At 37.7% G+C, this 27,938-nt stretch overlaps 3 protein-coding genes across 3 annotated transcripts in view; 2 read left to right on the top strand and 1 right to left on the bottom strand.

The window, feature by feature from the left end:
- LOC112043700 (peptidyl-prolyl cis-trans isomerase G) overlaps positions 1-27,938 on the top strand; it is a 244,743-nt gene that overhangs the window by 65,251 nt on the left and 151,554 nt on the right. The window lies entirely within an intron of this gene.
- Positions 2,526-27,938, bottom strand: part of LOC112043655 (SEC14-like protein 2) — a 44,880-nt gene continuing 19,467 nt past the window's right edge. Inside the window, exons 2-10 of the mRNA XM_024079170.2 lie at positions 15,163-15,232; positions 11,474-11,517; positions 9,758-9,878; positions 8,639-8,790; positions 6,991-7,129; positions 5,901-6,100; positions 4,845-4,990; positions 3,963-4,111; positions 2,526-2,874 (exon numbers count right to left, since the gene is read on the bottom strand). Of these exons, the coding sequence (XP_023934938.2) occupies positions 2,729-2,874; positions 3,963-4,111; positions 4,845-4,990; positions 5,901-6,100; positions 6,991-7,129; positions 8,639-8,790; positions 9,758-9,878; positions 11,474-11,517; positions 15,163-15,232 (1,167 nt within the window). The 3' untranslated portion in view covers positions 2,526-2,728. The remainder of the gene's footprint in view (positions 2,875-3,962; positions 4,112-4,844; positions 4,991-5,900; positions 6,101-6,990; positions 7,130-8,638; positions 8,791-9,757; positions 9,879-11,473; positions 11,518-15,162; positions 15,233-27,938) is intronic.
- On the top strand, positions 16,051-26,781 carry LOC112043644 (armadillo repeat-containing protein gudu). The gene is made up of 6 exons (XM_024079159.2): positions 16,051-17,000; positions 17,096-17,402; positions 17,914-18,259; positions 18,850-19,233; positions 20,618-20,832; positions 26,610-26,781. The coding sequence occupies exons 1-6, from the start codon at positions 16,402-16,404 to the stop codon at positions 26,739-26,741; spliced, it is 1,983 nt and encodes a 660-aa protein (XP_023934927.1). The 5' UTR covers positions 16,051-16,401; the 3' UTR covers positions 26,742-26,781.

Genomic DNA, 27,938 nt, shown 5'->3' with positions numbered 1-27,938 from the left:
ATTCTAGGTCTATTTCCAACGCCTAAATCGATAAAAAGCGTCGTGTTTTAAAAACGCTGTCGTGTGAACATATATTTGGGAATGCATTTGTTGTATTTGAACGTTTTTTTAACGTTCGTTAAAAAAACTCTCGTGCGAATTTGGGCGGCGTAACAGAAGCCAAGTTACTGCTCTTAGTGTTCGTTAGTTGCGATATAAGCAGGTATAGCTTGGCAAATTCGTAACACTCCCGTTGTTTGCGCGCAGGCCGGGGGGGCGTGTAGCGATGAATGAAAAACCCACTTCCTCGCATGCACGATTTCACATCGTCGCCCGCATATCATGGGAGTGTTATTAAAGAACTTGCCAGACTTATACCTATACCTATTTTATTATTAAATTAAATTTATTAGAACTAAAGTTATATTTTAGTATGGATAGTGGACATTGCCTAGCATGATATTTGACACTGCATACTTTAATTCATGAATACGGGCGCAAGCGTTGCTATTTATAATAACTTAAATACTAATATACAGTAAGGCACGATTAAAAACCACAAAGATCATCAAACTGGCCAAGGTTTTGATAGATTTGTGTATGAGTTACGCCATTTTAAATGTCCAATACAAATGTTTAAATTTTAGTTTAACTTGCTACTAAGTTAACACTAAAATGGACAAGCAGAAAAACAAAAAGAGTGTGTTTAGATCACACGACTGCAGTAAAATTTCTAAACGTCCATTCGCCTCGCCAGATTACACTTTTCGTAACGCGATAACGCATTCACCGGCTCAGGTACTCCTCAAGAGACAAGCGCGTGTAGAAAAACATTTTAATAAAAAAATTCAACCGACTTCCAACTCAAAAAATAACTAACTAAAAAGCAAAAAATAACCTACCTATGTGCTACCTTCTGATCAGTTTGAAGGCGGTGCCAAGCCAGTGATGTTTTAATTAAACACGTTTAAACTACAAAATTTCTGTGGTTCTTTCAGAAACAGCTTTAATTAAAACACGACACTCTTGGCACCGCCTTCAAACTGATCAGAAGGTAGCACATAGGTAGGATGTTATTTTTTGCTTTTTAGTTAGTTATTTTTTGAGTTGGAAGTCGGTTGAATTTTTTTATTAAAATTTTTATTTTTTTATTTTTAGTGTTAGCATACCTACTGCGTGTGTACAGTCACAACCTATCTAAGTGGAAAGTTCTTATCAATACAAAATTATCAAGTCCAAACACAAGGTAGATACTGTGAACCATCGAGGAGTTCTCTTCACTGTGCTTTGTCTTCATCACCAGACCCTTAATACAGTCACAAACCATCTAGGTGGAAAGATGTCATTAATACAAATTTATCAAGTCCAAACACAAGGTAGCTACTGTGAACCGTCGAGGAGTTCTCTTCACTGTCCCTCGTCTTCATCATCAGACCCTTAATACAGTCACAATCCATCTAGGTGGTAAGTTCTCATCAATACAAATTTATCAAGTCCAAACACAAGGTAGCTACTGTGAACCGTCGAGGAGTTCTCTTCACTGTCCCTCGTCTTCATCACCAGACCCTTAATACAGTCACAACCCATATAGGTGCAAAGTACTCATGAATACAAATTAATCAAGCCCAAACAAAAGGTGACTGCTGTAAATCCTTGACGAGTTCCATCGTCTGTGCTTCGGCTCCATCATCAGACCAACTCCAAACCTTCATAAAGTTGTAGTGGTTTAAAATACCTTATGAAAACACTAACAAACGCACTAGCTGTCTCTACAACTTTCGAAAGTTCCCCTCATTTTCTCCAGGATGCCATCATCAGATCCTGACATGAAAAAAATGGGACCACCCTGGAATCATACCCTTTAAAACAAAAAAAGAATTTTCAAAATCGGTCCACAAATGACAGAATTATCGCTGGACATACATAAAAAAAAAAAAAAAAAAAACATACATACAGCCGAACGTAGAACCTCCTCCTTTTTGGAAGTCGGTTAAAAATACAAGTTAAGTGTGAAATACAATCTACGCGTTTACGTGTACGCGTAAATGCGTAGATTGAGAAGTCACTAGACAACTGATTGTAGTGTCGTTGTTATTAAAAAAATGCACTATTTTAACATTCCTACACTCTACGCTGAACCACTTTTTCACTAATAATTTTTAACCAACCGGTGAAAATGCTTAATAACAGTGTTTTAGGCTTCAAATTCTTACATGAGAAGGCCGGCTCCCTGCAATGGGCTATAAAAATAGGCTGATAATATATAAAACTAAATATGTATATATCCTTTAACTTCAATATAATATAAGCCTATACTATGTAGCATGGTGCGGGTAACAGTTGCCATACGACGTTCATAATACGTCAGTACTAATATTGTGAATCGCGACAAACTTTCAAGAGTGAAACGTATGTCGTTCATAATACGTACTAATATAGTCAGTCACGACAAACTTTCAATTACACTGAAATGAACTGTCACCCGCACCATGCTATAGCGCACGAACTGTAATGAATCACTAAACAATATAAAAAAAGGATATAAATTATCTATGTTTGATGACCAATAGTCTCTTTACCTTTCCAAGGAACATCATAATTCGTAAAGAACGTTTGGACAATGGTTCAATCGTGATCGAATCCGTGACCTATCAGTGTTTTCTGACACCTTAACCATTGAGCTAATGCTAATGAAACATAAATATGATGAATCATACAATAATATACGGTATTTCAACACTATAAAGTCTCACGAAGCTGCTACAGCACTAGCCGCCTCCAAGTCTTCCGGCTCGTCGCTCATGTTGAGATCTCTCTCCGGAACAGATATGATGACGTCATAGTACACCTTCTTGCTCCTCAGGAATGAGTTCTTGTTGTCGAATATTACTGAGTCTGTAAATAAAAATGTTTTTTTTTTATAAATACTTACTGCCGCATTTTTTTTTATAAAAAAGGAATATCTGACGCCGCGCGGTTTCACCCGCGTGGTTCTCGTCCACGTAGGAGTACGGGGATAATATATTCCTCGATAAATGGGCTATCTAACACTGAAATAGTTTTTCAAATCGGACCAGTCGTTCCTGAGATTAGCGCGTTCAATCAAACAAACAAAAAACACTTCAGCTTTATACATTAGTATAGAGTATAGACATAGAATAAAAGAGGGTTTTATATATAAGAATTTCTTAAAAAAAAAAATCTATGTTTGCGACTTCTCACTAGCGCAAGCCTCGCTGTTTGACCGGCTTAGTTCTAGTGACCCTATTACTAAGACTCCACCAATTTTATTCTACACACTCGTGTAGAAACCGAAAGGGGTGTGGAATTTCATTCTCCTCCTAACAAGTTAGCCCGCTTCCATCTTAGATTGCATCATCACTTACTATCAACTGAGATTGTCAACGGCTATCTTTGAAAAGAATAAAAAAAACCGTCCGTCCGTCACCAGGCTGAATCTCATGAATCGTGATGCTATTGCCGTTATAACAACAAATACTAAAAAACCTAATAAAACAAATATTTAAGGAGCTTCCATACAACAAACGTGATTTTTTTTTTGCATTTTTTATAGATACCTAATTGATAAACTCGAACGCGAGTCCGACTTGCATTTGGCCGGTTTTATTTTACTTTTGCTTAGCAAAAATAACTTTTCCAAGCAAGTAATTGTAAAGGAAAGAAAAAAGATGATAAAGGATGCAACCATTGACCTCCTATTAAAAAGTGGATGTACAATCAGCGACCAAAAAACGTCCCCACTCAATGAGTGCCAAACACAACTTCTTGGCACTCAATTTAAGTACCTAGTCGTATTTGCAAATTCAATCTGAATTTGGGATGTTATTGAATATTCGACTATTATAGGTATATTTTTTTTTATCTATAATTCTAAATCTGCCAAAGCAAAATTGGCCAGTTTTTAAGTGACATTTTCTACATGATTGTCCTTTTATTATAAGAGGTCATTGTATGCAACGTACAAGTGGCTGGGCCGCTGACGGAGAGCACGCCGACGTCGGGCGGTCCCTCAGACACCTTGCGCGGCTCGTGCACCACGGTCTCGTTGCCGTCCTGATCTCGCCTCTTTATCGAGAACTTGATGTCGTGGCCTTCCACACCGAATTCCCATCTGTAATTTGGGAAATTATTGAATATACTAGCGGACGACAAATCCAAAAACCAAAACGTTGTCCATTCCAAATTTCAGCCAAATCTGTTCAGTAGTTGCTGCGTTAAAGGGTAACAAACATCCATACAAACTATTGAGTTTGTAATAAGTATTAATAGTCGACATCTGAATTATTGAATGAAGCCTATCGGGTCTAATAATTCCTATCAGGAATGTTACCAATACTATCGTGTTTGTAATAAGTATTAATAGTAGACATCTGAATTATTGAATGAAAGCCTATCGGGTCTAATAATTCCTATCAAGAATGTTACCAATAATCCCTCGAGAGGCAGAGCTTTAGCGAAGTCCCGGACTTGTGACCGATAGATGTAGGGTTAAGGATGTCCTTTAACTAAACACTGCCCTTCTTCGTCCAAGTGATTCTTCCCGCCCATCTAAACCTCAAGATCCCACTATTGTAATTCACATTTACAAATACTTTCCATATGATTAGAAGGTACTCGTTTATTTTTCGAATTTCTGTCAACAGAGTTACCATGATTGAGGTCGGGTTGCAACCTGTCTTAATTATTTCAGTTCAGTTCGATTAAGATTTTCTGTTAAGGTTTTGAGATTTCTGAGCTTGAGGGTCCCTGGGCACTGTACCATTTATCCCCTGAAGTACGCCACTGACTCCAAGGGTTTTACCCTAAATAATCTAGAAAAAAAATAAACATTTCTCCAAACCCACCTTAACACACTATCGCCATCCGCGCACAAGAGGTCTACGCAGTGCTTGTCTCCAGTCTTTACAGTCACTTTCGTGTATTCTTTCTTCGCCTCGTTCTGCATGTTACGCGCGTAATATTTCTTTGGGACTTTACCACCAGGTTTAACCTGAAAAAAAAAATGTTTAGTTACGAAAGAGAGTTATATTATAAAAATAATCATATTATAGGTACACTAGCGGACTCGCTCAAGCTTCGCTTTGACTTATTAATTTATTTATTTGCACTTCTTCCCTATCCCTACCTTACACTACCATACTCCTACCCCTACCCCACCCCTACCCTACCTCTACTCTACCCCTACCCTACCCTACCCTACAACTACCCTACCACTACCCTACCCCTACCCTATCCCTATACCATAAACCTACCCTACCACTACCCTACCCTACCCCTACCCTACCCCTACCCTACCGCTACCCTACCCCTACCCTACCGCTACCCTACCCCTACCCTATCCCTATACCATACCTCTACCCTACCACTACCCTATCCTAGGATTTAGGGGTTTGAAAAATAGATGTTGGCCGATTCTCAGACCTACTGAATATGCACAAAAAATTTCATCAAAATCGGTCGAGCCGTTTCCGAGGAGTTCAAGTTTGAACACCGCGACACGAGAATTTTATATATTAGATTGTGCCCGTAGCCGCGTCTATAAGCCACCGCGACATTTATGTGTCCAATGGAAGGAATTGCTGAGTTATATTAAGAATGATCTAAAACAAATTCACACGAAAAAAAATTTAAACAATTGTAGTAAAGATTTAAACATCCTATTTCATTGTTACGTAATTATAAAGTCAATGAACTTTGACCTAGTTTCAGAAATTCAAGCGGGCCTAAATATTTAGGCTCGCGTCTTACGCCAGCCACACACGATCATGTTTACCATCAAATCTGTAGTGCGCGTAGGTAACCTATAGTGAAACCAATATCGTAACAACCATATTTAGATATTTGACCGTGGCAAAAACAAAGCTTAGGTATACACCAATTAGGCATATTGTTACACTTACAATAGAACTGCATCTAGGGTCGCCATTCTCATCAACCATGCTGCCGCCATAGTGCTGTGGCAGCTGATCCTTGTCCACCATGGTGAGCACTTGCGCCTGCCACTTCTTACTGTCGCTGCCGTAGATGCGGATCTTGGAGATCGTGTACTCATGCATGAACTTTTTGATCACGTTGAAGGCCAGCGAGAATACTTTTGGAGCTGAAATTAGGTGTATTGATATTTTACAAAAAGGCTTAGTTAACTGTTATTTTTTTTTTATAAAAGTATATTTGCCATATCTTTTTAAATATGACCAATATTCCCATTCCCCTGCAGTTAGTCGGGAAAGACTGTGTTAGGAGTGGGTACGACAATAGACCAACGGGGCAGGGATCGAACCACCACCGGTGATGAGTCCGACATCTCTTAACGTTGACCTATTGAGGCTATAAATTGACATAGGTATCTTATCTTCCCAAATAAGTAATTAGTACGTTTTTCTATCTATATATTGCGATCCTGCCTTCCGAACCCGTCACTATTAGAGTTATTTTACTACAAACGGATAGAGTGACGATTCTAAAGTTATTGTAACCTACGCCTACTTGAAATAAATGAATTTTGAATTTGAATAGCTCGGAAAGGCTCAGAACTGTATTATCCGTATTATATTGGATAGAAGCAGGCGTTACTTTGCGGAAGTTCATCATTATATAATTATCCGTAGTAGTTAATTTGTAAATTGTTTTTACATCGTAAAATTATGTAAGTAGTCATCATCAATAAACATTATAAGCTACACAAACAATGCTACCTACCTATTTCTTTTAATATTTGTACCTACACGGTGATAATCTAAATTGATAAATTATTTCGAGTGCAAAATTCTAGGTACGTCAAGCGTAATGAAGTTAATAAAAAAGAGAATAAGGAATATTCTAAAGGAAAATCTAGAATTTCCTTTAGGATATTGCTTTTGTATGCGAACGGCCGCCGGGCAAAGATTTTATACTTTTAGGTAAGTTACGTGCCTACAGAATTACTGTAAAAACATTTTGTAACATTGTTAAAAAAAAATATATATAGAAATGAGGGAAAAATGTACCTACCGTTAACAATGTAGCAAATCTTCAGTATCTCGGGATAGTTGGCCTCGTATATCTGCAGCATAGTAAACACCATCTCCGCAGCCGGCTTCCACGCGTACTGCCGCATGCTGAATCCCTCCAGGTCGAACAGGACTGTTACCTGTGACGAATATTGAGGCTTATAATCATCATCATCATCATCATCATCATCATCATCATCATCATCATCATCATCATCATCATCATCATCATCATCATCGTCATCGTCATCGTCGTCGTCGTCGTCGTCGTCATCATCATCATCATATCAGCCGATGGACGGCAATTGCAGGACATGGGCCTTTTGTATGGACTTCCAAACATCACGATCGTGAGCCTACTGCACCCGGCGCAACCCTGCGACTCGCTTGATATCCACCTGGTGGGGGTCGCCATTTCGGCACCTTAGGACCCTAACGTCCAAAGTGTCTGTCTGCGATTTTTTACATGACACCAAAACATAAATGAGCTTTTTTTGAAAATTTTCGCCTATATGTTTGTCCGGGCCAGGGGCGTAGCTATCGCCGTAATGATATCGGGATTTGCCGATTTAGGCAAACTAAGCGACTAGTCCGGGCTAATTTGTGGAATGGCCGATTTAAACGGGCTTTTATTGGTAGATAGAGGAGGAGCAATAGGTATACGCTACTTTTTATTCCAGAAAAATCCATGATTCCCACGGGATTTGTGCGAAGTCGAGGACGTCCGCTAGTAAATAATAATAGTCCGCGTAATGAGTCACTGACTCGTCACTCAAGTAAAACGGATGCACTTAAGTTTACCACTAAGGCTAGGTTCACACGGCATTGACATGCATGGTTTTTTGTCACGTTCTATTATAAACATACAACCAGCCACATCGGTATCTACACGCGGTAGGTTTTTCATTTGTTATTAAATACGAATAGCCCCAGTTTTCGTATAAATTAAAAACGTCTGTGATTAGCGCCGCCCCGTAGTAAATTTTAAAATGGAGCGAGATCCAATTATGGCTCCTCTCCTCTTTGCTGCTAATAATATGCAGATACCTATACCAAAAACTTTTATACTCATGTGTAAAGTAAGAATGGAACGCGAACCATACTCTGGGGTGGCGAATTGAAAATCAGGCGCAGTACCGTCTACGGTTGACTAGGATTATCATTTAGGCGCTCTCTAGGATTTGGTGCCTGAAGCGACTGTTCTGTTCGCCGTATGGACGGGCCGGCCCTGTGTGATAGATTCCCGCTTGGTTGTAATTTTTCAAACAGGCTTTTTGTAGTTTCTACCCTAGAATTGGCCCACCCTAGGATTCTGAGCAACCGATATGGAATTTTATTATGATACTAACAATAGACTTGATTTGGGGGGGCCAGGTCCAACCTAGGAAATAATCCTAGAAGTAGATACGCCAATGTATAAAAGGCCTGTGTCCTGCAGTGGACGTCCATCGGCTGATGATGATGATGATGTATATTATTTGTACGTATGAATCACTAACAGCCAATTTCTTCATGCAAAGCTAAAGTAACAGTAAAAGTAGTGAGTAGTAAAGAAGACTTTATTTTTCAGTGAATAAGACCGTCACTTTTGATTTATGACGTAACTTTGACTGTTACTTGCGATGGAAAAACTGGCCGTAAGTGAATACCTTAAGAGCAGTGGGTCCATGAGTCTGCGCCTGTTTCCTGGCGAGCGTGAGGTAGTTCTCCAGGTGCACCAGCACCAGGCGAATGATGTCGGTCCTCGTCACCGAGTGCAGCAGGCCCCATACATCCAAACCCACGAAAGGCACTATTATTACTGGAACAACAAATTTTCACGTGTAAAACTCTCAAGATATGAAACAGCAGGCTAACTAAATACTCTCTACGTACGTTTCACCCCGAAACAGGAGCATCCTCAGGAGATGTTGATGTTGTTTCGGGGTGAAACGTACGTAGAGAGTATTTTGTCGGACCTGGGTGACGTTGTCGCATGGGTTCATCGACTTTTCGCGGATGATAGCAAAATAAATAAATCATTATATAATCATGATCAACTTCCGCTAAGTAACGCCTGCTTCTATCCAATATTTAGCAGGCTAACTCACTAACTTTGACGTATGTTAATTGACCTATACGAAATTGTGGTTCTATGTAACAAATGTCATCTGGTGCCTACTGACAAGCCTTCGTGGATATCAAACAGTATAGTGGGTAGATGACATTTCTCAGTTGATTTGATGTTTATTTTAATAGGTTGTTCATCTAGATCTAGCGCTTTACATCGTCGATGTTTCTATATCTCGAGAGTACAAGTTTCGGTTTCATCTCTATCTTTTTCTGTCAGAGAGAGACAACGAAACTGACACCCCGGTTCAGCGAACTCGTAGATTGTAATGTAGCAATACCATGCTTCGAAAATGGTTTGTGGAAGTTCAGTGTAAAAAATTAATACTTAATAGAATTATTTTTCTACTCACCGCCAAATACGAATGAATTTCAGAGTTAGGCCTCATTCGCACGAGAGTTAAAAAAGCGATGCCCTAAAACCCAGCGTTGGCGGGCGTAGAGTATAGTATGAAGGTATATTTCCAACGCACAAAATTGAAAATGCAACACTACTCGATAAAAAAGTCGTGTTTTAAAAACACTTTCGTGTGAACATATAGCTACTTGGGAATGCATTTGTTGTATTTGGACGCTTTTTAACGTCTCTTAAAAAAACTCTCGTGCGAATGAGGGCTTAGGAGTAGATAGGTAGTTCGGTACAGTGAGCGTCGACTTACATGGTGAACCTTCTTTGTCAAATCCAGTACTGCCACTCGGGAAGTGCTGCTCTAACACAGAGGGCGGTGTCCAGGTCGCCAGGGTTGTATCCACGCCCCATTTTTCACGCCACTTCATTGACTGTAAATAGAATTGTGCAGAATTTCATATTATATTTATATTATATAATAATAAATAAATATATAATATTATATTTATATTATATAATAATAATTATATAATTATATTTTATAAGTGTTCCCGTTCCCGTTCCCTGATGAAAACGGGGATAATATAAATAGCCTATACCCTTCCTTGATAAATGGGTTATATAACACTGAAGAATTTTATAAATCGGAACAGTAGTTCCTGAGATTAGCGCGTTCAAGCAAACAAACAATGAAACTCTTCAGCTGTATTTTATTAATACCTATAGATTAAATTAAAGTAAACCTTCCACTATTATGTATTCGATGACTAAATTAAATATGAAGTTCGAGAAGCTCACAATCGATACAACCGAACTGCATGTGAACGTGAAATCCCTACGTGATTCAAATCCAGTGACCAGTAATAAAAGCACCCGATGACCAGAAGATATTTAAGATTAGCGAAACTATGCGGTTTTACCCGTGTGGTTCCCATTCCAGTAGGAACACGAGGATAAAATATTATAGACTATGGATACCTACTCCCTAATAATGTAGCTTTCTAACGGTGAATTATTCAAATCGGTTTAGAAGTTTTTGGGTTTATTCGTTACATCCAAAATAACAAACCTTTCCTTTTTATAATATTAGGGTAGAAATGTAGAATTCTATGTATAGTGCTCAGTGCAATGCTCCTTGAGTAACATTTTCGATTCGCTTTCCACGATCTTGTAGGTATGTACCTACTAGTAGGTATGTATGTACTACCTTTACCGCATTTCTAGGTGCAAGCCCACAAAGAAAGCTCACAGAGAAAGTAAATACTAGCTTGAAATGAAAATGTTTCAATTTATTAATCCTCGACGCAAAAACTGTCAGTCTGTCTGTGGCTGTGGCACATAGCACCAAAATGGATGAAGCGATGTATATTTAGTTTTTTTGTATTAAAGGTGACTTATGTCCGAGTGTTCTTAGACATGTTTGGTGAAAATTAGTTCAGCCGTTTAAAAGTTGTGAGGGGTGAAAGTGGGGGAAGACTAACTGAATGTCTGCAAATATCTTACTTGAGTAGGTCTCAAATGAAAGCGCGAAAGAGAATATTGATGACTTGATCGAGTAATTTCATGACAATCGGGGGCTTTTAAAAATTTTATTCTAACCCTTTATCTTACCCAGGCAAGGTGGACACAGAACAAAGATGTGAACGTACCAATAATATAATTTTAAGGTTGGCAACTCTGTTGGTCCGCCATGTTGTGGCGTCTTACCTCTTCCTTGTTAGCGGTTAGTAATGTGTGACATTGTATTTTTCACTAATCTAATTATCTTCAAATAAACAGTGGGCGTACGCATAATAATTGTTCTTTAATTGAAAAGTCCTAACAAAAGAGCACTGGATGGACACTTCAAGTGTTTTTCAGATAGCATGGGTACGGTGACAATTCGATTCACGATATTAGTACGTATTATGAACGTCATACAGGCGACTCACCGAACCCATGCTATCTGAAAAACACTTTACAAGGGATCGGCGCTCGTTATGTTTTCAGTGAGGGATAAAAAATGTAGAAAGAAGTTTAAACTTACATCTCTCAGCATTTTTTCAGCCGCCTCTGGGTTCCATTGCCTGGCTGAAATAAAAGAAAATCATTCTAATTGTGTGATAGTAGTAAATACCTACCTAATACAAGTAATTTCTACCTAAATGCATAGATTTCTACTGTTGGTAGCTTGGTAGGACTTATGTTGTTTACCATATAGGTACCTACATTGTGTCAGCTTATTTATCGATAGCGTCCAAATAACTTGGTTAATAACTAAGTACTTCAACTTGGTAATCAACTGTACTTTAATTACCAAGATCATAATTATGATAAATGTAACAAAAATATGCACCTACCTTCATTTAGAAACTTTAATGAGTACCTACAAAGGTCTTTTTATTACCTTGTTCAAAAAAGAACAACTTTTTGAAAACACACAGGTATATACACAATATCCTTACAGGCCATTGGTTATTGCCTCAAGTACACAAGCATCAAGTACTTTTCAATGCCAATGTTAATTGCACCGGCGAATTTGCTTAACCTCCTTAATACTGGTTCTATATTTACGAGTAAATACAAATCAAACACGTTGTTTTTCGAGATACTTCTAAATACATATCAAGATTTGTTCTTAGAACGTTTTAACAAATAGTTCTTAATACAAAAACCTTTGTATACCATAGCGTACCATATTTTACTGGTAAGACATGGAAAAACAAAAGCCGGTATAAGAGTAACATCTCGTCTAGAAATATATGCTACTATGTTTTAACCAAGGTATGCACGCTACACTGTGTACTGAAAATTTTCAATAGTTTGTAATAAGTTTTCTGGGTAAGCAGTGTTTTTGCATCTATGAAGTTCACGCCTGCACTGCCCATGCACCGATTAATACGTGTTAGGTCTAATATGCTTGTAACTAATGATGTTAAATACTGTTATGTTATCGCCGTTTAGTGTTAGAAATAGTAGTCTGTGACGGATATGACGATCGATATCGTGTTGGCTTCAGTGTGCTCGTGGCGTCCGTCCACATCTCTTGTTGTGTAATTCTTTATGGGTTACTTGGAATAGGCGGGGAGAGTGACTTGAGTGGAAAAGGGGAGTGTTTGATATCAGTCAAAGGTACCTTTAACCCTACACACATCGTTCACAAGTACGTGACTCCACTCAAGGTCATTCTCTGTCATTCTAGGGTCTTATTTTGGTTACAGTTTGATTTGTTAATTAAGTTGTCCTGACAAGTGTTGTGAAACGTAACCTTTGTTCGACATTAGCTTTCTTATATTTGTAATCACTTTTTAGTCTTATAATAGTTAGATGTGTTACTAGGTCATGAAAAATCAGGCACTCAAAAGAAGACCACATCTCAATGTTAGTTGTGGTCAACAATGACCGTTATTTAAACAAATAATACCTAAATATTGTCTACAATGCCGAGCAGTGTGTTCAGGAAGTGTAAAAACTATATATACTTATATACATAAATAAATAATGGAATTAAAGACAAAATTGTGCATGTTCTCTGTAGCCGTGCGCTCGCTTAGTTTTGTAGCCTATTATTCGGATCACTTTTTGCGATGACTTTGTAGGGACGTAACCGATCTATAGCATAATATGTTTTCTGTGTCTATAGTATTAAATTATCATTGCTTGTAACCCTTCAGCCTGAAAACAGCTATATCTCTTTGGCACTCTTTGGCGACAGAAACAATCATGACGGCGATACGGTCACGCTTAAGGTTTGTTACAATAAATCTACTAAGTACTAAGGGATCTCACTTGATTTTAAATCACGATGCAATGTGGTAGTGGGCAGACTTTAAAGGGTATAGTTTATTCAACTCGTATGCCTGACTGGTTTCTTTTTTTTTCTGTCTGAGTAGGTGCCGATAGCTCCCTGCGGAACCACTACGGCGTCACCGGGGGGGTTGGGCGAGCGCAGAAGCATCGCCTGATGTGGCCCGAAGGCTGAAATAAAGATAGAGGACGGACCGGCTCTCTAAGGGCGTCTCCTATGAGACTCGGACCTCGGTATGACTGGTTTCTAGCGGCATCGAACATAGGGCGTTGTTGTTGTTGGTATGGTCGTAGCTTTACTAAAGCCTCTTGGGCACAACTCCCGTTTTACAGATGCCTGGCTTTTTAAGGGATAGGTCGGATTATATTTTCTAGTAACAATCCCCTCAGTGGAAAGAGCGTCGCTAGCCCGTAGCACAGAATATAGACAATTTTTACTGTGCCCGTAGCCTATAGGAGGCAAATTATAAAAACACAAAAAATACTAGAACCTACTACAAGGGTATCTGACCCAAACAAAATGATAATTTTATTTATTTATTAATTTATTAGGTATACAGAGACGTGATAGCCCAGTGGATCTCTGCCTTCGATTCGGAAATCGTAGGTCCGAATCCGGTCCGGGACATGCACCTCCAATTTTACAGATAAGTGCATTTAAAGAAATTAAATATCACGTGTCTCAAACGTTGAAGCTAAAACATCGCGACGAAATGCTTATCTGAGAATTTTCTTAATTCCTACGTGTGTGAAGTCCGCCAATCCGCATTTGGCCAGCGTAGGCCTAACCCCTCTCATTCTGAGAGGAGACTCGTGCTCAACAGTAAGTCAAATATGGGTTGTTAATAATGATGAATTATGATAAGGTATACCATAATATATTTTAATAATATGATGTACCTACAGACTTCACACGCTTAAAAGGTTACTAAGCAAAAACATTATCATTATTATTTGTTTGTGCCATTAAAGTCATCAAATGTTTATTATTATATGGACCTTCATCTCGTGGTTAATGTACCGTTGTAGATTTAAGTTTCTCATTACCTAATCTACATAATGATTATGCGAATAATGCATAATATTATAATTATGACATTTTTTATTAAAAAATGTGCATTAAATTAGTACCTAAAAATTATAGATAAGTTTTTTAAACCACGCTGGATTACATAAATACAATTTTTAAATGGCGTCAGGGTCTGAATACACTCAACCAACCAACCTCATTTGTCCAATTAACTACCTTAGCCGAGTCCGAGTATCACTGGATACGACCATAGGCGTATATAGAGGGGTCGTGCCCACCCTAGAATGGACCTGTGGCCACCGTAAGATTCTGGGCTACCGATATGGAATTTTATTATGATTAGACTTTATGTCTGTTGCCAGGACCACCTTAGGAAATAATCCTAGACACGCCAATGGAGACGACCATACCTACCCCTACCCCTTAGCAGTATCTTGGTTCATATATGTAAATATTACACACACACGTCACACACCCTAAAGACTCATTTCGAGCCAGCATTGGATGTGGAGTATTCATTTTGGTACAATTTGTAGGCTAAAATAGTTATGCACGTTACTTTCTCATAAAGACGAATTACGTTCCACCTCTATGTTCTTCTAGCCATTTAGACAGACCTTTTGCGCTGCTTCAGTCCAAAGAAGGCTACAGCGAATGCATAATTAGAGACAAACAAATGATGATGGATGATGATAATATAAAATTAATTATTACTTAGCAACATAATTAAAATTGTCTAATTTTAATATAGAATTTGAATCCGAATAATTGAAAATTCGCATGCACTTATAATAAGCTCATTTAAAAATAATGGACTTTAGATTTGTGATATTTAATTAAACAAAAAAGTCGTTTAAGTTAACCTAATGTTTAATTGCCAAAGACTAGTTGATTCTTACCTCGAAGCCATCTCAGTAAAAAGTGGTCATTGTGCTCAGGCTTTAAGACATCCCGTACGCTCCTTCTAAACTGTAACAAATGAAATTTTCATTATTATTTTTTACACTATCAACCCAAAGCTTAAACAAGGTTTAGTTTATTATCTCTCTAATCTTGTACATACCTATGCACTTTTAGATCGCGTTTCTACATCTTTATTAAAAAACAACTAACATCTTGGGTTTAGACAGATAGATAACAATTTAAATGCAAAATACAATAATATTGGAACCAATAACTCCTGAAGAAGTTATAATCAAACACTTTTATGGTACCTTCTGGAAAACTTTTTCTGTCGAATAAAAAAATCACGCAAATTAAGCAGTAATATAATAAAAGAAAGAATGTTATACAAACACTCTTGTTCTACTTAAATGTAATTTAATTCAGCGTATGAATACCATTAATTATATTATCTTTGTTTAATACCCAGACATTATATAAAGTCTGTAAAGCAGCAATGGTTATACATAAACTATCTAGATCAAGTCTTAATGTTATTCATTCGAAGTTAAACATCCTAAGCTGGTATTTATGTTGTTGCATAAAGATCATAATTTTTATTTAACATGACAAAAGCAGTCGAATGCAATTGGATACTAAATTTTTAAAACTTTCTTACGAAATGAACATTTATCATATTGGCTAAAAGCCGGTTCTTTTATTATCTAGATCGTGTCTAGATCTGCTTATTCTTGTGAAATATTTTTTTAAAAATCATTTTTAGATTGTAGGTGTCCTTGTTTTACTATTTCACAGGTTTAATGCTAATTGAATTGTTTTTATTATTTTTTTTTTTAACAATTCTTGTGTATGTATAAAACAATTACAAACTAGATGATAAAAGTCTGATATACGGTAAGCAATTAATGTATCAATCGTGATACATTTATGAGGAAGCAATGGCCTGAAATTGATAGCAGTATCAAGTATCAACCATGTATCAACTGCCTATTTACCCAGCCAACACAAACTATAAACATTTTAAAGTAAGAACATAAATCAACAGTCATGTTTGTCGCTTAGAAACAGTATTGACAAATCATTTGACTCGTTCAGTCAAATATTCAGTCCGATATCAGGACTGTTAGCATTTGATAACATTATTTCGTAAAAATATAATCATTAAAGTACTTTTGTGTGGAATCAATAACTTATTTTCTTTGGGAGTGTTATTTTCAAGTTTTTAAACAATAATTATGGCAGAGGCTGATAACATATCAACGTTTAGTGTAGACGGAGGGCAGGACACAGTTGGACTGCCTCGGATCGTAATGGTTACAGAAGGGTCTGATACTTCTGCTTCTTCACCGTCCTCATCTTCATCCTCTGAGGACAACTGGGCTGATCTCATCAAATCCTCTGAAATTCCTCCCGAATATTGGCATATACAGAAACTAGTGAAATACATGAAAGCAGGTAATCAAACTGCAACTATGGTCGCGTTATCTTGTCTAAAAGATCACGACTTAACAATTGAAGTGAACCAGAGAGCTATACAAGAGATAGGAGGCTTAGAACTCTTGGTCAACTTATTGGAAACGAGAGATTTGTGTTGTATTTTGGGAGGACTGGCTGTCCTTAAAGATATATCTCCAAACATTGAGATACGAAAGAAGATAACAGATCTTGGTGCCATTCCTCTCCTTGTGGGGTTGTTATCAGATCCAGCGAGGGATGTACAAATCCTTGCCGCAGAAACTATAGCCAATCTTGGAAAAATACGAAAAAGTAGGAAATTTTGCAGAAAATTTGGTGGAATTCCGAAATTAATCGATTTATTAGACGTCAAAGAAAGGTATCTTGATAATCTTAACTGTAAACATCACAACAATTATAAATTAATTAGTAATAGTTAGTGTAATAATAAGTTAATGTTTCCTGTACTTTTAGGTACTTAATTACACCGAAGGAAGATTTGCAATTGGATGAACTACAATTCCTAGACATTGCCCGAGCTGGAGCGAAAGCCCTGTGGTCAATGTCGTCTTCCCAACGTAACCGCGAGGCGATGAGAAAGTACGGCATAATACCACTGCTCGCTCGAATGCTCAAGACCATTCATTTGGACGTTGCTGTTCCGGCAGTTGGCCTGTTACAAATGTGCGCTAATGAAACTTCCTTTCAGCTCGCTATACAGACCGAAAAAATGGTTCAAGATCTAATTACCCATTTAGCTAATGACGACAAGGATTTGAAGGTATACGTATCACACAATTTGGTCAATGTAAAATGGTTTTTATTAGAGCAGTTTTATAGTTAGCGTCGTAACGTGAGAATACATACAGGGGATAAAATATAGTCCATGACACTCACAAATAACGTGACCTTTTTTAGTGGTGACAGTATTTCTAAAATCGGTTAAATTACAATTACAGAAATTACAATACAATACCACATCTTAATAATATTAGTTTAGATTTAGAATTTCTAACTTGATAATTTTCATCGCAATAGGTACAGGAAGAATTTTTTTTCAAAATAATAGTTGTAAAGATGAATTTTTATAGTGGTTTAGTTGCATTAACAGTCTATATATAAATAAATAGTAACACAGTCAGATGACAAGAAGCGGTTTCATTTTTAATTTGTTGTACTTAACCCATACGAATACGATAAGAATATTAAGAAACATGGTTTAGTAAGCATGACGACCGTTTCTGGGTCTGGCTCTACATAATCTATTTAATAGTTAATTGGTATTATTTCAGACTTACTGTAGCTTAGCTATATATAAATGTGCAAGCGATCCTATAACAAGAGATATGATACGGGAAGCCGGAGGCCTTGAGTTGTTGGTCGAGGCAGCGCAAGATACAACAAATAGATCGAACAAATCTCTAATGGCGGCAGTAACTGGAGCTCTATGGAAATGTGCTAACAGTGATGCGAGTGTAAAGAGACTCGACAATCTCGGAGCTGTTATGACTCTTGTTAAATTGTTGGACGACGAAAATGACGGAGTTTTGACGAACGTCGCAGGCGCTCTTGCAGAGTGCGCGAAATATCCCCCCAACCGTGACAAGATAAGGAGTTCTGGAGGCATACCGATGCTAAGTGAGTTTTATTAGTTATTAATTCTTGTTTTCAGATATGAAAAATGCCTCGCAATTCATTTCTTCTACCGTAAAAAGTTGCGAGATGCATGTAATTAGCTGGTTTAATTACGCAGTCTCCTTTAAGTTATTAGCTTACCTAACAACATCTTATATTAACCGTCTGTATTATAAACGGGGTCAAGAATGGCCTGATGTTTTCGAGAAAAGGATGGTATGGCCAGTATGGCCGTTTCGCTTTTTGTTTGACTTGGCGAGGGCACTGACGTGCCCCCAGATTTAGTTCCAATGTTATTTTATCTGGTTTGTACAATCATGCAAAAACACCGAACCTTATTTGGCACACGTACAAGAGTAGTTTATATTATTATCTTCTTCTACTACTATATACATGCATGACAGATTTACATATGTACCTATTAGCTTAGCTTGGAACAATGGATTACTTATTAATTATATAGACTTTATTTAATTTACTACTAACGTCAATGAAAAAGTTGCACGGAACTACGTAATAAACGGTAATAAAAATGTTGGTATTTTTTGCGTTACAAATAGTAATACGTACGTTTTCTTTATCTTTGATTACAGTTCATCATTTGAACAATACGTACAAACCATTACTAGAAAACGTACCATTGGTTCTAATGGAGTGTGCTAAAGAACAAAACTGCATGAGTGAAATTGACGACTTGGACGGAGTGCGGTTGATTTGGTCTCTGTTGAAGAACGATTCAAAAAAAGTCCAGACAAACGCTGCACTGGCTTTAAGTCCGTGTGTTCAAAACGCGGCAGATTCTGGTGAAATGGTCCGATCGTTTGTGGGAGCTTTAGAATTAACTGTTGATTTACTGGATTCTGACGACCACAATGTTTTGTCAGCTGTTTGCGCCGCAATTGCTACAATAGCCCATGACCAAGAAAACCTAGCTGTTATATCTGACCACGGCGTTGTAGCGAAACTTTCGAAACTTGGTACGTGAAGCTTGTCCTTTATCTGGTTAATATTTAAGTACCATCTCCACGGAATATATATTAGCGACAAATTACTCCTACTGTAATTTCCTACAGTCGTTAGATAATGTTTACCATAAATGTTAACGATAATTTCGCCAGCGTATCGTCGCAATGATATCGCCTTGTGGAAATCGGCTCATAGCCTCATAGAATTTGTGTAGAAAATGGTGGCATGGCGTGACTAACGTTGCGAATGTCCCGTTCGTGGAGACGACTTAGTAAATAATTTGCATCATGCGTCTTGTAAATAAGAAAATATCGATTACTGTCAGTTCCTAGCTAACATAACACCTAACAGTATCTACCTATAATTTGTTTACTTTCCGATGATTTTCTGCTGCTTGCATTGCAACCGCAACAGTTGGCCGCGAAACTTTCGAAATTTGTTAAGTGTAAAATCATTTGTGCTTTACAGTAATTGGTATACGATTTGCGTTGTGAAATTGCGAGTGACTATTCGGTAGCCAGTGTTACTTTTTGTTTTTTTATCGGCCAACTTTCAATGGTGATTTATTAGAGAAATAAGCGAGAATGATTTATCTATAAGTTAAATCTATACTCGTACCTTAATTGAAACAGAAATCAAAGGTCTTTGCAATGAATGATATTTTGTAATTTATGATTATCAATGGTATGTTAAAATTATAAGTATGTTTTAGTAACACCTCTGACAGTATATTTTGATGACATCTTTACTCTGTGGAGGTTAAATGTGGCAATAGACATTGTACAGTGATTCTAGTACATCAGTTAATCTTATTAATTAACATGCATAGTGCATACCTAGTTTGTCTATTTGTATTATAATAATGCCTTTGTTTTATAACGGATAACCTGATTTTGGTTTCAATTTCTATTTGGAGACATTTAAGCTTTTTATAGTGTCTAAATTGGCTCATGTCTGTCCTGGTGGTAGAATTCCATCGTGGTTACCACGATACCAGGATACTACCATGCGATTATGTATCATGTGGTGTTTTTTTTTGGACTTGACTACAATCTCACCTGATGGTAAGTGATGATGCAATCTAAGATAGAAGTGGGCTAACTTGTTAGAAGGAGGATGAAAACCCACACCCCTTTCGATTTCTACAAGGCACGCTAAATCGTTTGGCGGTACGTCTTCTCGGGGTTAAGCTTAACTTGACGGTAGAAATACAGCGGTAGTATTTTATTATCAAAAAAATCTGTACTATATAGGGTTGGTAACTACTACTTAATCAAATGACATAAGCAATGCAATAATGATTGTTCGATCAATCGTGGTGTTTACAATTGTAAGTCTATATAGCAATCCTATAATTATGACATTGATTATGATGAAGCTTGCTTATCTTTGCAGTCAGCACAACAGACGATCATCTCAGAGCAAATCTTGGTGTCGCAATCGCCTACTGCTGCGAATGGGCACAGAATCGGCAGGAGTTCGGCAAGCGTGGTGCCATCACTCCTCTGGTCAACTACATGACTTCTAGAGATCCCAACGTGCATAGATCGACTGCGTTGGCGCTGTACCATCTCTCATTCTACTCTATCAATTGTGTTACTATGCACGCGGTAAGAGATTTTAATTTCACTTTCCAGCTTACGTAGCTAATCGTAGTTACATTATCTTTATCAACCCATATTCGGCTCACTGCTGAACTCAAGTCTCCTCTCAGAATGCGAGGGGTTAGGCCAATAGTCCACCACGCTGGGCCAATGCGGTTTGGCAGACTTCACATACGCTGATAATGAAGAAAAATTTCAGGTGTGCAGGTTCCCTCACGATGTTTTTCCTTCACAATTTGGGACACGTGATATTTAATTTCTTAAAATGCACATAAGTGAAAAGTTGGAGGTGTATGCCCCGGACCGGATCTGAACCTACACTCTGCAGAGGTCATATCTACTGGGCTACCACGATTCAGTTACATACATAACGGCGTAGTTACATACATAACGCTAAATATTACCCATAGACAATCAGTTAATTTATTAGATCTGCGTAAGTAAATATTAGCTACCTACTTAAAATCTGTATTAGTATACGAGTTTTGAGTATAATTTTACAACTTTGATCATATAGTACTATTGATTTTCCTGTTAAAAAAAAATAATAATTTATGATCAAAGTTGTACATTTTTCTATCCAAGTACAAGTAATCGACCTATGGCGGCCGGCAGATTACTAATCATCTAATTTAATAACTTAACTTTTTGTAATTTAATTCAATAGCTTGTTAGAAAGCTAATTTTTATGGTGAATTTCAAGAAAATTTATCAAAACATTATTCCACTTAAAATGATGATAATTGGATAAGTTTACATTGCTGATGGTTCAGTTGACCGAGGTTAGGCGAAGACAGCAAACGGATTGCAGGGACTCGATGGATGCAGGCGGCGAGCCTGTGGTGTCTGGAAGTTTTTACAGGACGCCTATGCCCAGCAGTGGACGTCCATCGGCTGATAATGATGACTCTATCATTTCTACACCCTAGCCTACCTCTCCCTGCTGCCTCTTGTGCCGCTCTATAAGAACCGGGATCAGTTCTTTCGTCCATGTCCCTTTTCCTTGTCCCCTCTACTCTCTGTCCCACTCTTCCAGTATGTGTTCTCGGGTTTCTGCAGATATCAGTTCCGTACTGTCGAACAGCATCGCACGTTCTTTTACGAGTTTGGCTATAGGCAATAGCTCTGCTATAAGTAGCACTGCATCAGTAGGGACAGTGCGATATACCCTGCTTATGTCTATCGTGATCTGAGATTGGTGGCACAGGGAACACACAGCGCCGTAAGCTTTAATTTAATAAGACGTATGCTGAATAGCGAAAAAGAGTGGCACGCACACGCGCAAATGATAAAAGAAACAATGAGGAGATGAGAGGTTCGAGAAGAAGATGAGAAAAAGAAGAGAGAAAATCCGTAAGAGGGGGGCATGAAGTAATGCATTGCGGTCCCGTGCCACCCTTGGAGTAGAGGGGGTTATTTTAGTCCGTGCAAGCCGGACATGCCCTGTCGACAGGCAGGAGTCCGCAGGGATTTTTTCCTCCTCAAGACAAAAAAATGTCTATCGCGAGTCCTCTTTGTACTGCTTCTACCTTTTTTCGGTAAAGATTTTTTTTTTTTTTTTTTATTCTTTACAAGTTAGCCCTTGACTACAATCTCACCTGATGGTAAGTGATGATGCAGTCTAAGATGGAAGCGGGCTAACTTGTTAGGAGGAGGATGAAAATCCACACCCCTTTCGGTTTCTACACGGCATCGTACCGGAACGCTAAATCGCTTGGCGGTACGTCTTTGCCAGTAGGGTGGTAACTAGCCACGGCCGAAGCCTCCCACCAGCCAGACCTGGACAAATTAAGAAAATTTCTATCTGCCCAGCCGGGGATCGAACCCAGAACCTCCGTCTTATAAATCCACCGCGCATACCACTGCGCCACGGAGGCCGTCAAGATCCACTTCCATAGCACATTTACAGGCTTATTTTACTACTACATCCAAAATTAAACTGTCTTCCGAAAGTAGAAAGGTTACACTACTTACTTGAGTGACATTTGGTAACGATGCATGAAGCACGAAATAACTATTAGGCCTTTTAAAAGTTTTTCATGTTGCAATTGCTTGTCACTTCGATTCGGACACATTTGTTTATTTAATGTTTAGCAAGACATAATCACACTTAAGCTCGTCAACATCATGACATCTATTCACTATCTGAAACCTTTTGACAAATGTGTAAAGCGACAAATATAACTTGGCCCACAAACTGTACAAGTGAGAATGATTTTCCGAGGCCATGCTATTATTGCTTAACTTAATAACTTTCGAGAACTAGTAGTAGGTACTCGCTTTTAGATGTTTTTTTGTTTAATATGATTTTTATTTTGACGGGTATTTACGCAATGGACGTAACGAAATCCTTTACGTCCTTTTTTGGTATATCGTAGGATCAGTGCATTAATTTTTGTTTATTATAATTTATGTTCATTTTTACGTTCTACTAACCAAGGACTAGCCATAAACATAAATAAATTAAGATTTTAATCAGTTGTTATAATATCAAGATACGTAAAATGGTATCAAACAAAAACCTCAAAGGTCATTGCTAAGAGTTACGTACTAATTAAATTTTATTTACGTAAAATATGATCAAGATAAGGTAATTATAAATAATAGTGAATTATGTAAATATGCCTCAGTAAGTATTTTAAATTCTTAAATTTTAACTCCAAGATTATAATAAAAAACTGGATTTGTATCATTTTAATTAATTAAAGGTAGGTATTTTATCATTTGTTTTGCAAACAATTTTTTACTTGACATACTCTAACGCGTTTGATTTTTTTTTTTCATATTTTTAAAGAAATCATACTCGAATATTCAAATTCTTTTTTTAAATCAAACGAATGAAGGAGTCTTTACAAAAACCTTCCTCGGAGATAACAATATTTGCTTTTAAACAATCACGTTCATTGATACTAAGTACCTACTTCCTTCGACTATAAATATAATGTACCAGTATGTACAGGGTGTCCCGTAAATTGTAAGACACACTCTACAGGATGCTGACATCAAGGCCGAAAAGCCGAAATTTTACGGTCTTTAAGTTTTACTGGTTCCAAGGCTCTGCTCCGAGTTTTTCTCTCTACCACGCGATGGACCCAGCACCCGCATGGTGAATCCATGAAATGCTAATATATTTTTCTCTACTAGGAAAATCAACCGTAAAAATTCGGTTAACATACATTTCATTATTTCCGTTAGCCTTGGTGTTGGCACCCTGTATAGAGTATGTATTACTATTTAGCCTATATTATAGAATCAATAGAACCATGATAGCCCAGTGGATATGACCTCTGCCTCCGATTCCAGAAGGTGTTGCTTCTAATCCGGTCCAGGGCATGCGTCTCCAACTTTTCAGTTGTGTGCATTTTAAGAATTTAAATATCACGTGTCTCAAACGGTGAAGAAAAACATCATGAGGAAACCTGCATACCAGAGTATTTTCTTAATTCTCTACGTATGTGAAGTCTGCCAATCCGCATTGGGCCAGCGTGGTGGACTATTGGCCAAACCTCTCTCATTCTGTAAAGAGATTCGAGCTCAGCAATGAGCCGAATATGGGTTGATAATGATGATGATGATGATGCAATCGATACTAGGCTTTATTTTAATATGTATATATCGTTGTGTATTAGGTATTTAAAAAAATATATATATTATATCATAATGCAGCATTTATGGGTGATCTAAATCATCAATCATGGTCGGGGCATAATTGCCATTACCATTAGGTACTTCCGCTGATTACAAAATCGTGCTTCCTGCATATTTGTATTGTCATCTGCGAAATTCACAATATTTGTCCGAAAAAATTAAAACAATTTGGGAAAAAGAAGCGGCAGTTACAATAATTTGTTGCTGGATTTATACCGTTCCTTGGCAATTACGATTTGTGGTTATATCCTACTAAAGATCTCGTTCCCGTGAGAATTTTGGGATAAAACATACCCTACGACACTCGCAAATAGCGTGGCTTTCTATCGGTAAAATCGGTTTTAATCGGTTCAGTAGATCCAGAGATAACCTCACAAACTTTTTAGCTATTTATAATATTAGTATAGGTACACAATCGCGATTGCTAACATTCGTCCGTCGTGTTTAAAAGTGTATAGAATCTCCATTACTACTAAATAAATACATATGTATGTAAGTCGTAAGTACCTACTCAAGCAATTGGGTGAAGTACCTATCAATTATGTACATACATCGCAAGCTTATGAAAATATCAAAGCGATTTTGTATTAACGACTAATGAATAGAGATTTATGAATGTATTACAAAAAAAAATATAGAATGCAGATTTTGTAACGGTAACATTACAAATGACCTCACACAGATTTTTTTTCCTTTTCTAATTTGGTTACGCTCTGTTGAAACTTTCATTAACGCGTTACCACTTTAGAATTGCAAGAGTGGATAAATAAAATATAACAAGCATCAGGGGCGTAGCTACCGCCGTAACAATGTTACGGGGCCCCGGACTACAAGGGCCCCTTAAGTGTGACAGCAAAAATTCATCATCATCATCATATCAGCCGATGGACGTCCACTGCAGGACATAGGCCTTTTGTAGGGACTTTCAAACATCACGATACTGAGCCACCTGCATCCAGCGAATCCCTGCGACTCGCTTGATGTTGTCAGTCCACCTGGTGGGGGGTCACTACTGCGCTTACTAGTGCGGGGTCGCCATTCCAACACTTTGGGACCCCAACGTCCATCGGCTCATCGAACTGTGTGCCCCGCCCATTGCCACTTCAGCTTCGCAACTCGTTGAGCTATGTCGGTTACCCTCCAAATCCTGGTGCTTCCAGAAAAAACAAAACAACCAACATGACCAACATCTATACCTTACATATGTAAAATAAGTACCAAAATTAATAATACACAAGATGCATATTACACAAGATGTAACATTTTTTTTTGGCTTTGAGTAAGGGAATTGGGAGCTTTTTGGGAAATTTTTCGGATTTGCCGCTTGTCTATTGGGCCCCCTAACTAATTTTGATACAGGGCTCCTCCAAGGCACGCTACGCTACTGACAAGCATACACACTTAACACATATACACGGTTTATATGTAATAAGAGAGATTGAGGGCATCATCATTTTCTTTTTTTTTTTTAAAGATTTTTTACCATATTTCTTAAACATGCCCAATATATCCAATCCCGTCCAACTAGTCGGGAAAGACTGTATTAGGTGTGGGCACGACAATAGAATACAATAGAGCAACGGGGCGGGGATCGAACCACCACCCCTCCAAGATGAGTCCGACCGCTCTTACCGTTGAGCTATTGAGGCTTCAAAATAATCATTACACTCGTAAGCCATAAGAGTTCATTACAGAACCAGGAGCTGTAGCCATTTCGCACGTCGAATTTCTTTCTACAGGCGCTAACGCTTCGTAAATTAAAAAATGATGGATGACAGTGACCTCAGACTAAATACATAAGGACTAGTATCGCACCAAAATTCACAAACAAAATTTTCTGCCATTTTCTAAGGAAAACGAGCTTAGATTTCATACATATCTTATACTAAACTACCAGTTTTTGTTGGTTTTTTATACCATTTAACTACACAAAAAGGTATTTTTACGGAGGTTTTTAACCGACGGACACGATTGTAAACTATGAAACATCGATTCTATAGAGATAGTGTTTATAATCGCATAAGATCGTTGGTCATATACCTTGACAGAAAAATAATGTCTTGCGAGGCAGGTCTTTATCTAATTAGTCTGAGACAGTGACAAATATAGAGTTTAAGTTTACTATTCATTTACAGGCTGGTGTTGTACAATTCTTACTAGAAACGATAGGGTCCAAAGACGCGGTGCTGCAGGAGGCATCGGCTGGTTGCCTCTGCAATATACGCAAGTTGGCGCTCGCCACTGAGAAGGTGAAGCTGAAACAGTGACTCGGAACGTGTCTACTCGTAGACGTAGACATTGTAATGAGTAGACTGGGTTTATGAATAAAATAAAAAGTACCTGAATTTGTTGTTTTTATTTTATAATCCCTTATGACGCCTAGCCCTTCTTTTTTTTTTAATCATTACAAGTTACTTGACTACAATCTCACGTGATGGTAAGTGATGATGCAGTCTAAGATGGAAGCGGACTAACTTGTTAGGAGGAAGAAAAATTCACACCCCTTTCGGTTTCTACACATCGTACCGGAACGCTAAATTGGCGGTACGTCCTTATCGATAGAGTGGTAACTAGCCACGGCCGAAGCCTCCCACCAGCCAGACCTGGACCAATTAAGAAAATCTTAGTCGGCCCAGCCGGGGATCCAACCCAGGACCACCGTCTTGTAAATCCACCGCGCACACCACTGCGCTACGGAGGCCGTCAAAAGGCCCTGTCAAGAGGCCATGTACTAGACCGAACCGATTTATATTTAAAACTGATACCGGGATGAAAAGAAGCCACAAATCTATTTCCACACCAAACAGCCAATTTCTTCAGTAAGTCAGCGCAAAGGAGAGACAAACATACACACACACAAACTTTCGACTTAATAATTTTAATTACTTTATAATATTTATAATGTTATATACGCTGATAAAAATGATGATAATGTTTATGACTCGATTATTTTTTACGTAGGAGGTAATTTTACTTTAATGATGATTTTTGTAGATGATGATGATAAATGATGTTTTTTTATAGATGCCTCTTTTAAATATCGAATCGAATCTATCTTTGCTGAACTACTTTCGTCTTTCCAAACCGGTAGTAGAGTCAAACAGTCGCAATGAACGTTTTATAAGTGCTTGAAAAATACAATAATTTGTATTGAAATAAAGAATAACAAACACTTATTAATGTAAGGTGCCTAAGATTTGTATTGTTCAGTTCTGCTAAAAATATGACGGAATGCTAACAAAGGGTGTATGAACTTCAAAAATACAATTCACCACAGCACAATACAATACAATAAAAAAATCTGTGTGATTCATAAATCATATTTCAAAAGACATCCTTATTTGTTTATTTATACATTAAATAAGTATATTTAGGTAGTATAAAAATATATGAACTTATCTATATTAATATTATAAAGCTGACGAGTTTGTTTGTTTCATTGATTGAATGCTCTAATCTCAGGA

The sequence above is a fragment of the Bicyclus anynana genome, chromosome 5 (assembly GCF_947172395.1).
Source record: "Bicyclus anynana chromosome 5, ilBicAnyn1.1, whole genome shotgun sequence".
Classification (NCBI taxonomy): domain Eukaryota; kingdom Metazoa; phylum Arthropoda; class Insecta; order Lepidoptera; family Nymphalidae; genus Bicyclus; species Bicyclus anynana.
The sequence above is the reverse complement of the archived record's forward strand: the minus strand, read 5'-3'. Positions and strand labels throughout refer to the sequence as shown.

What these genes read in the sequence shown, in the direction of transcription:
- LOC112043644 (XM_024079159.2), top strand. Translation starts at nt 16,402, where the DNA reads ATGGCAGAGGCTGATAACATATCAACGTTTAGTGTAGACGGAGGGCAG. An exon ending in ATGACGACAAGGATTTGAAG is followed by an intron (nt 17,403 to 17,913) that starts GTATACGTATCA and finishes GTATTATTTCAG; the next exon opens with ACTTACTGTAGCTTAGCTAT. An exon ending in ATTGTGTTACTATGCACGCG is followed by an intron (nt 20,833 to 26,609) that starts GTAAGAGATTTT and finishes ATTCATTTACAG; the next exon opens with GCTGGTGTTGTACAATTCTT.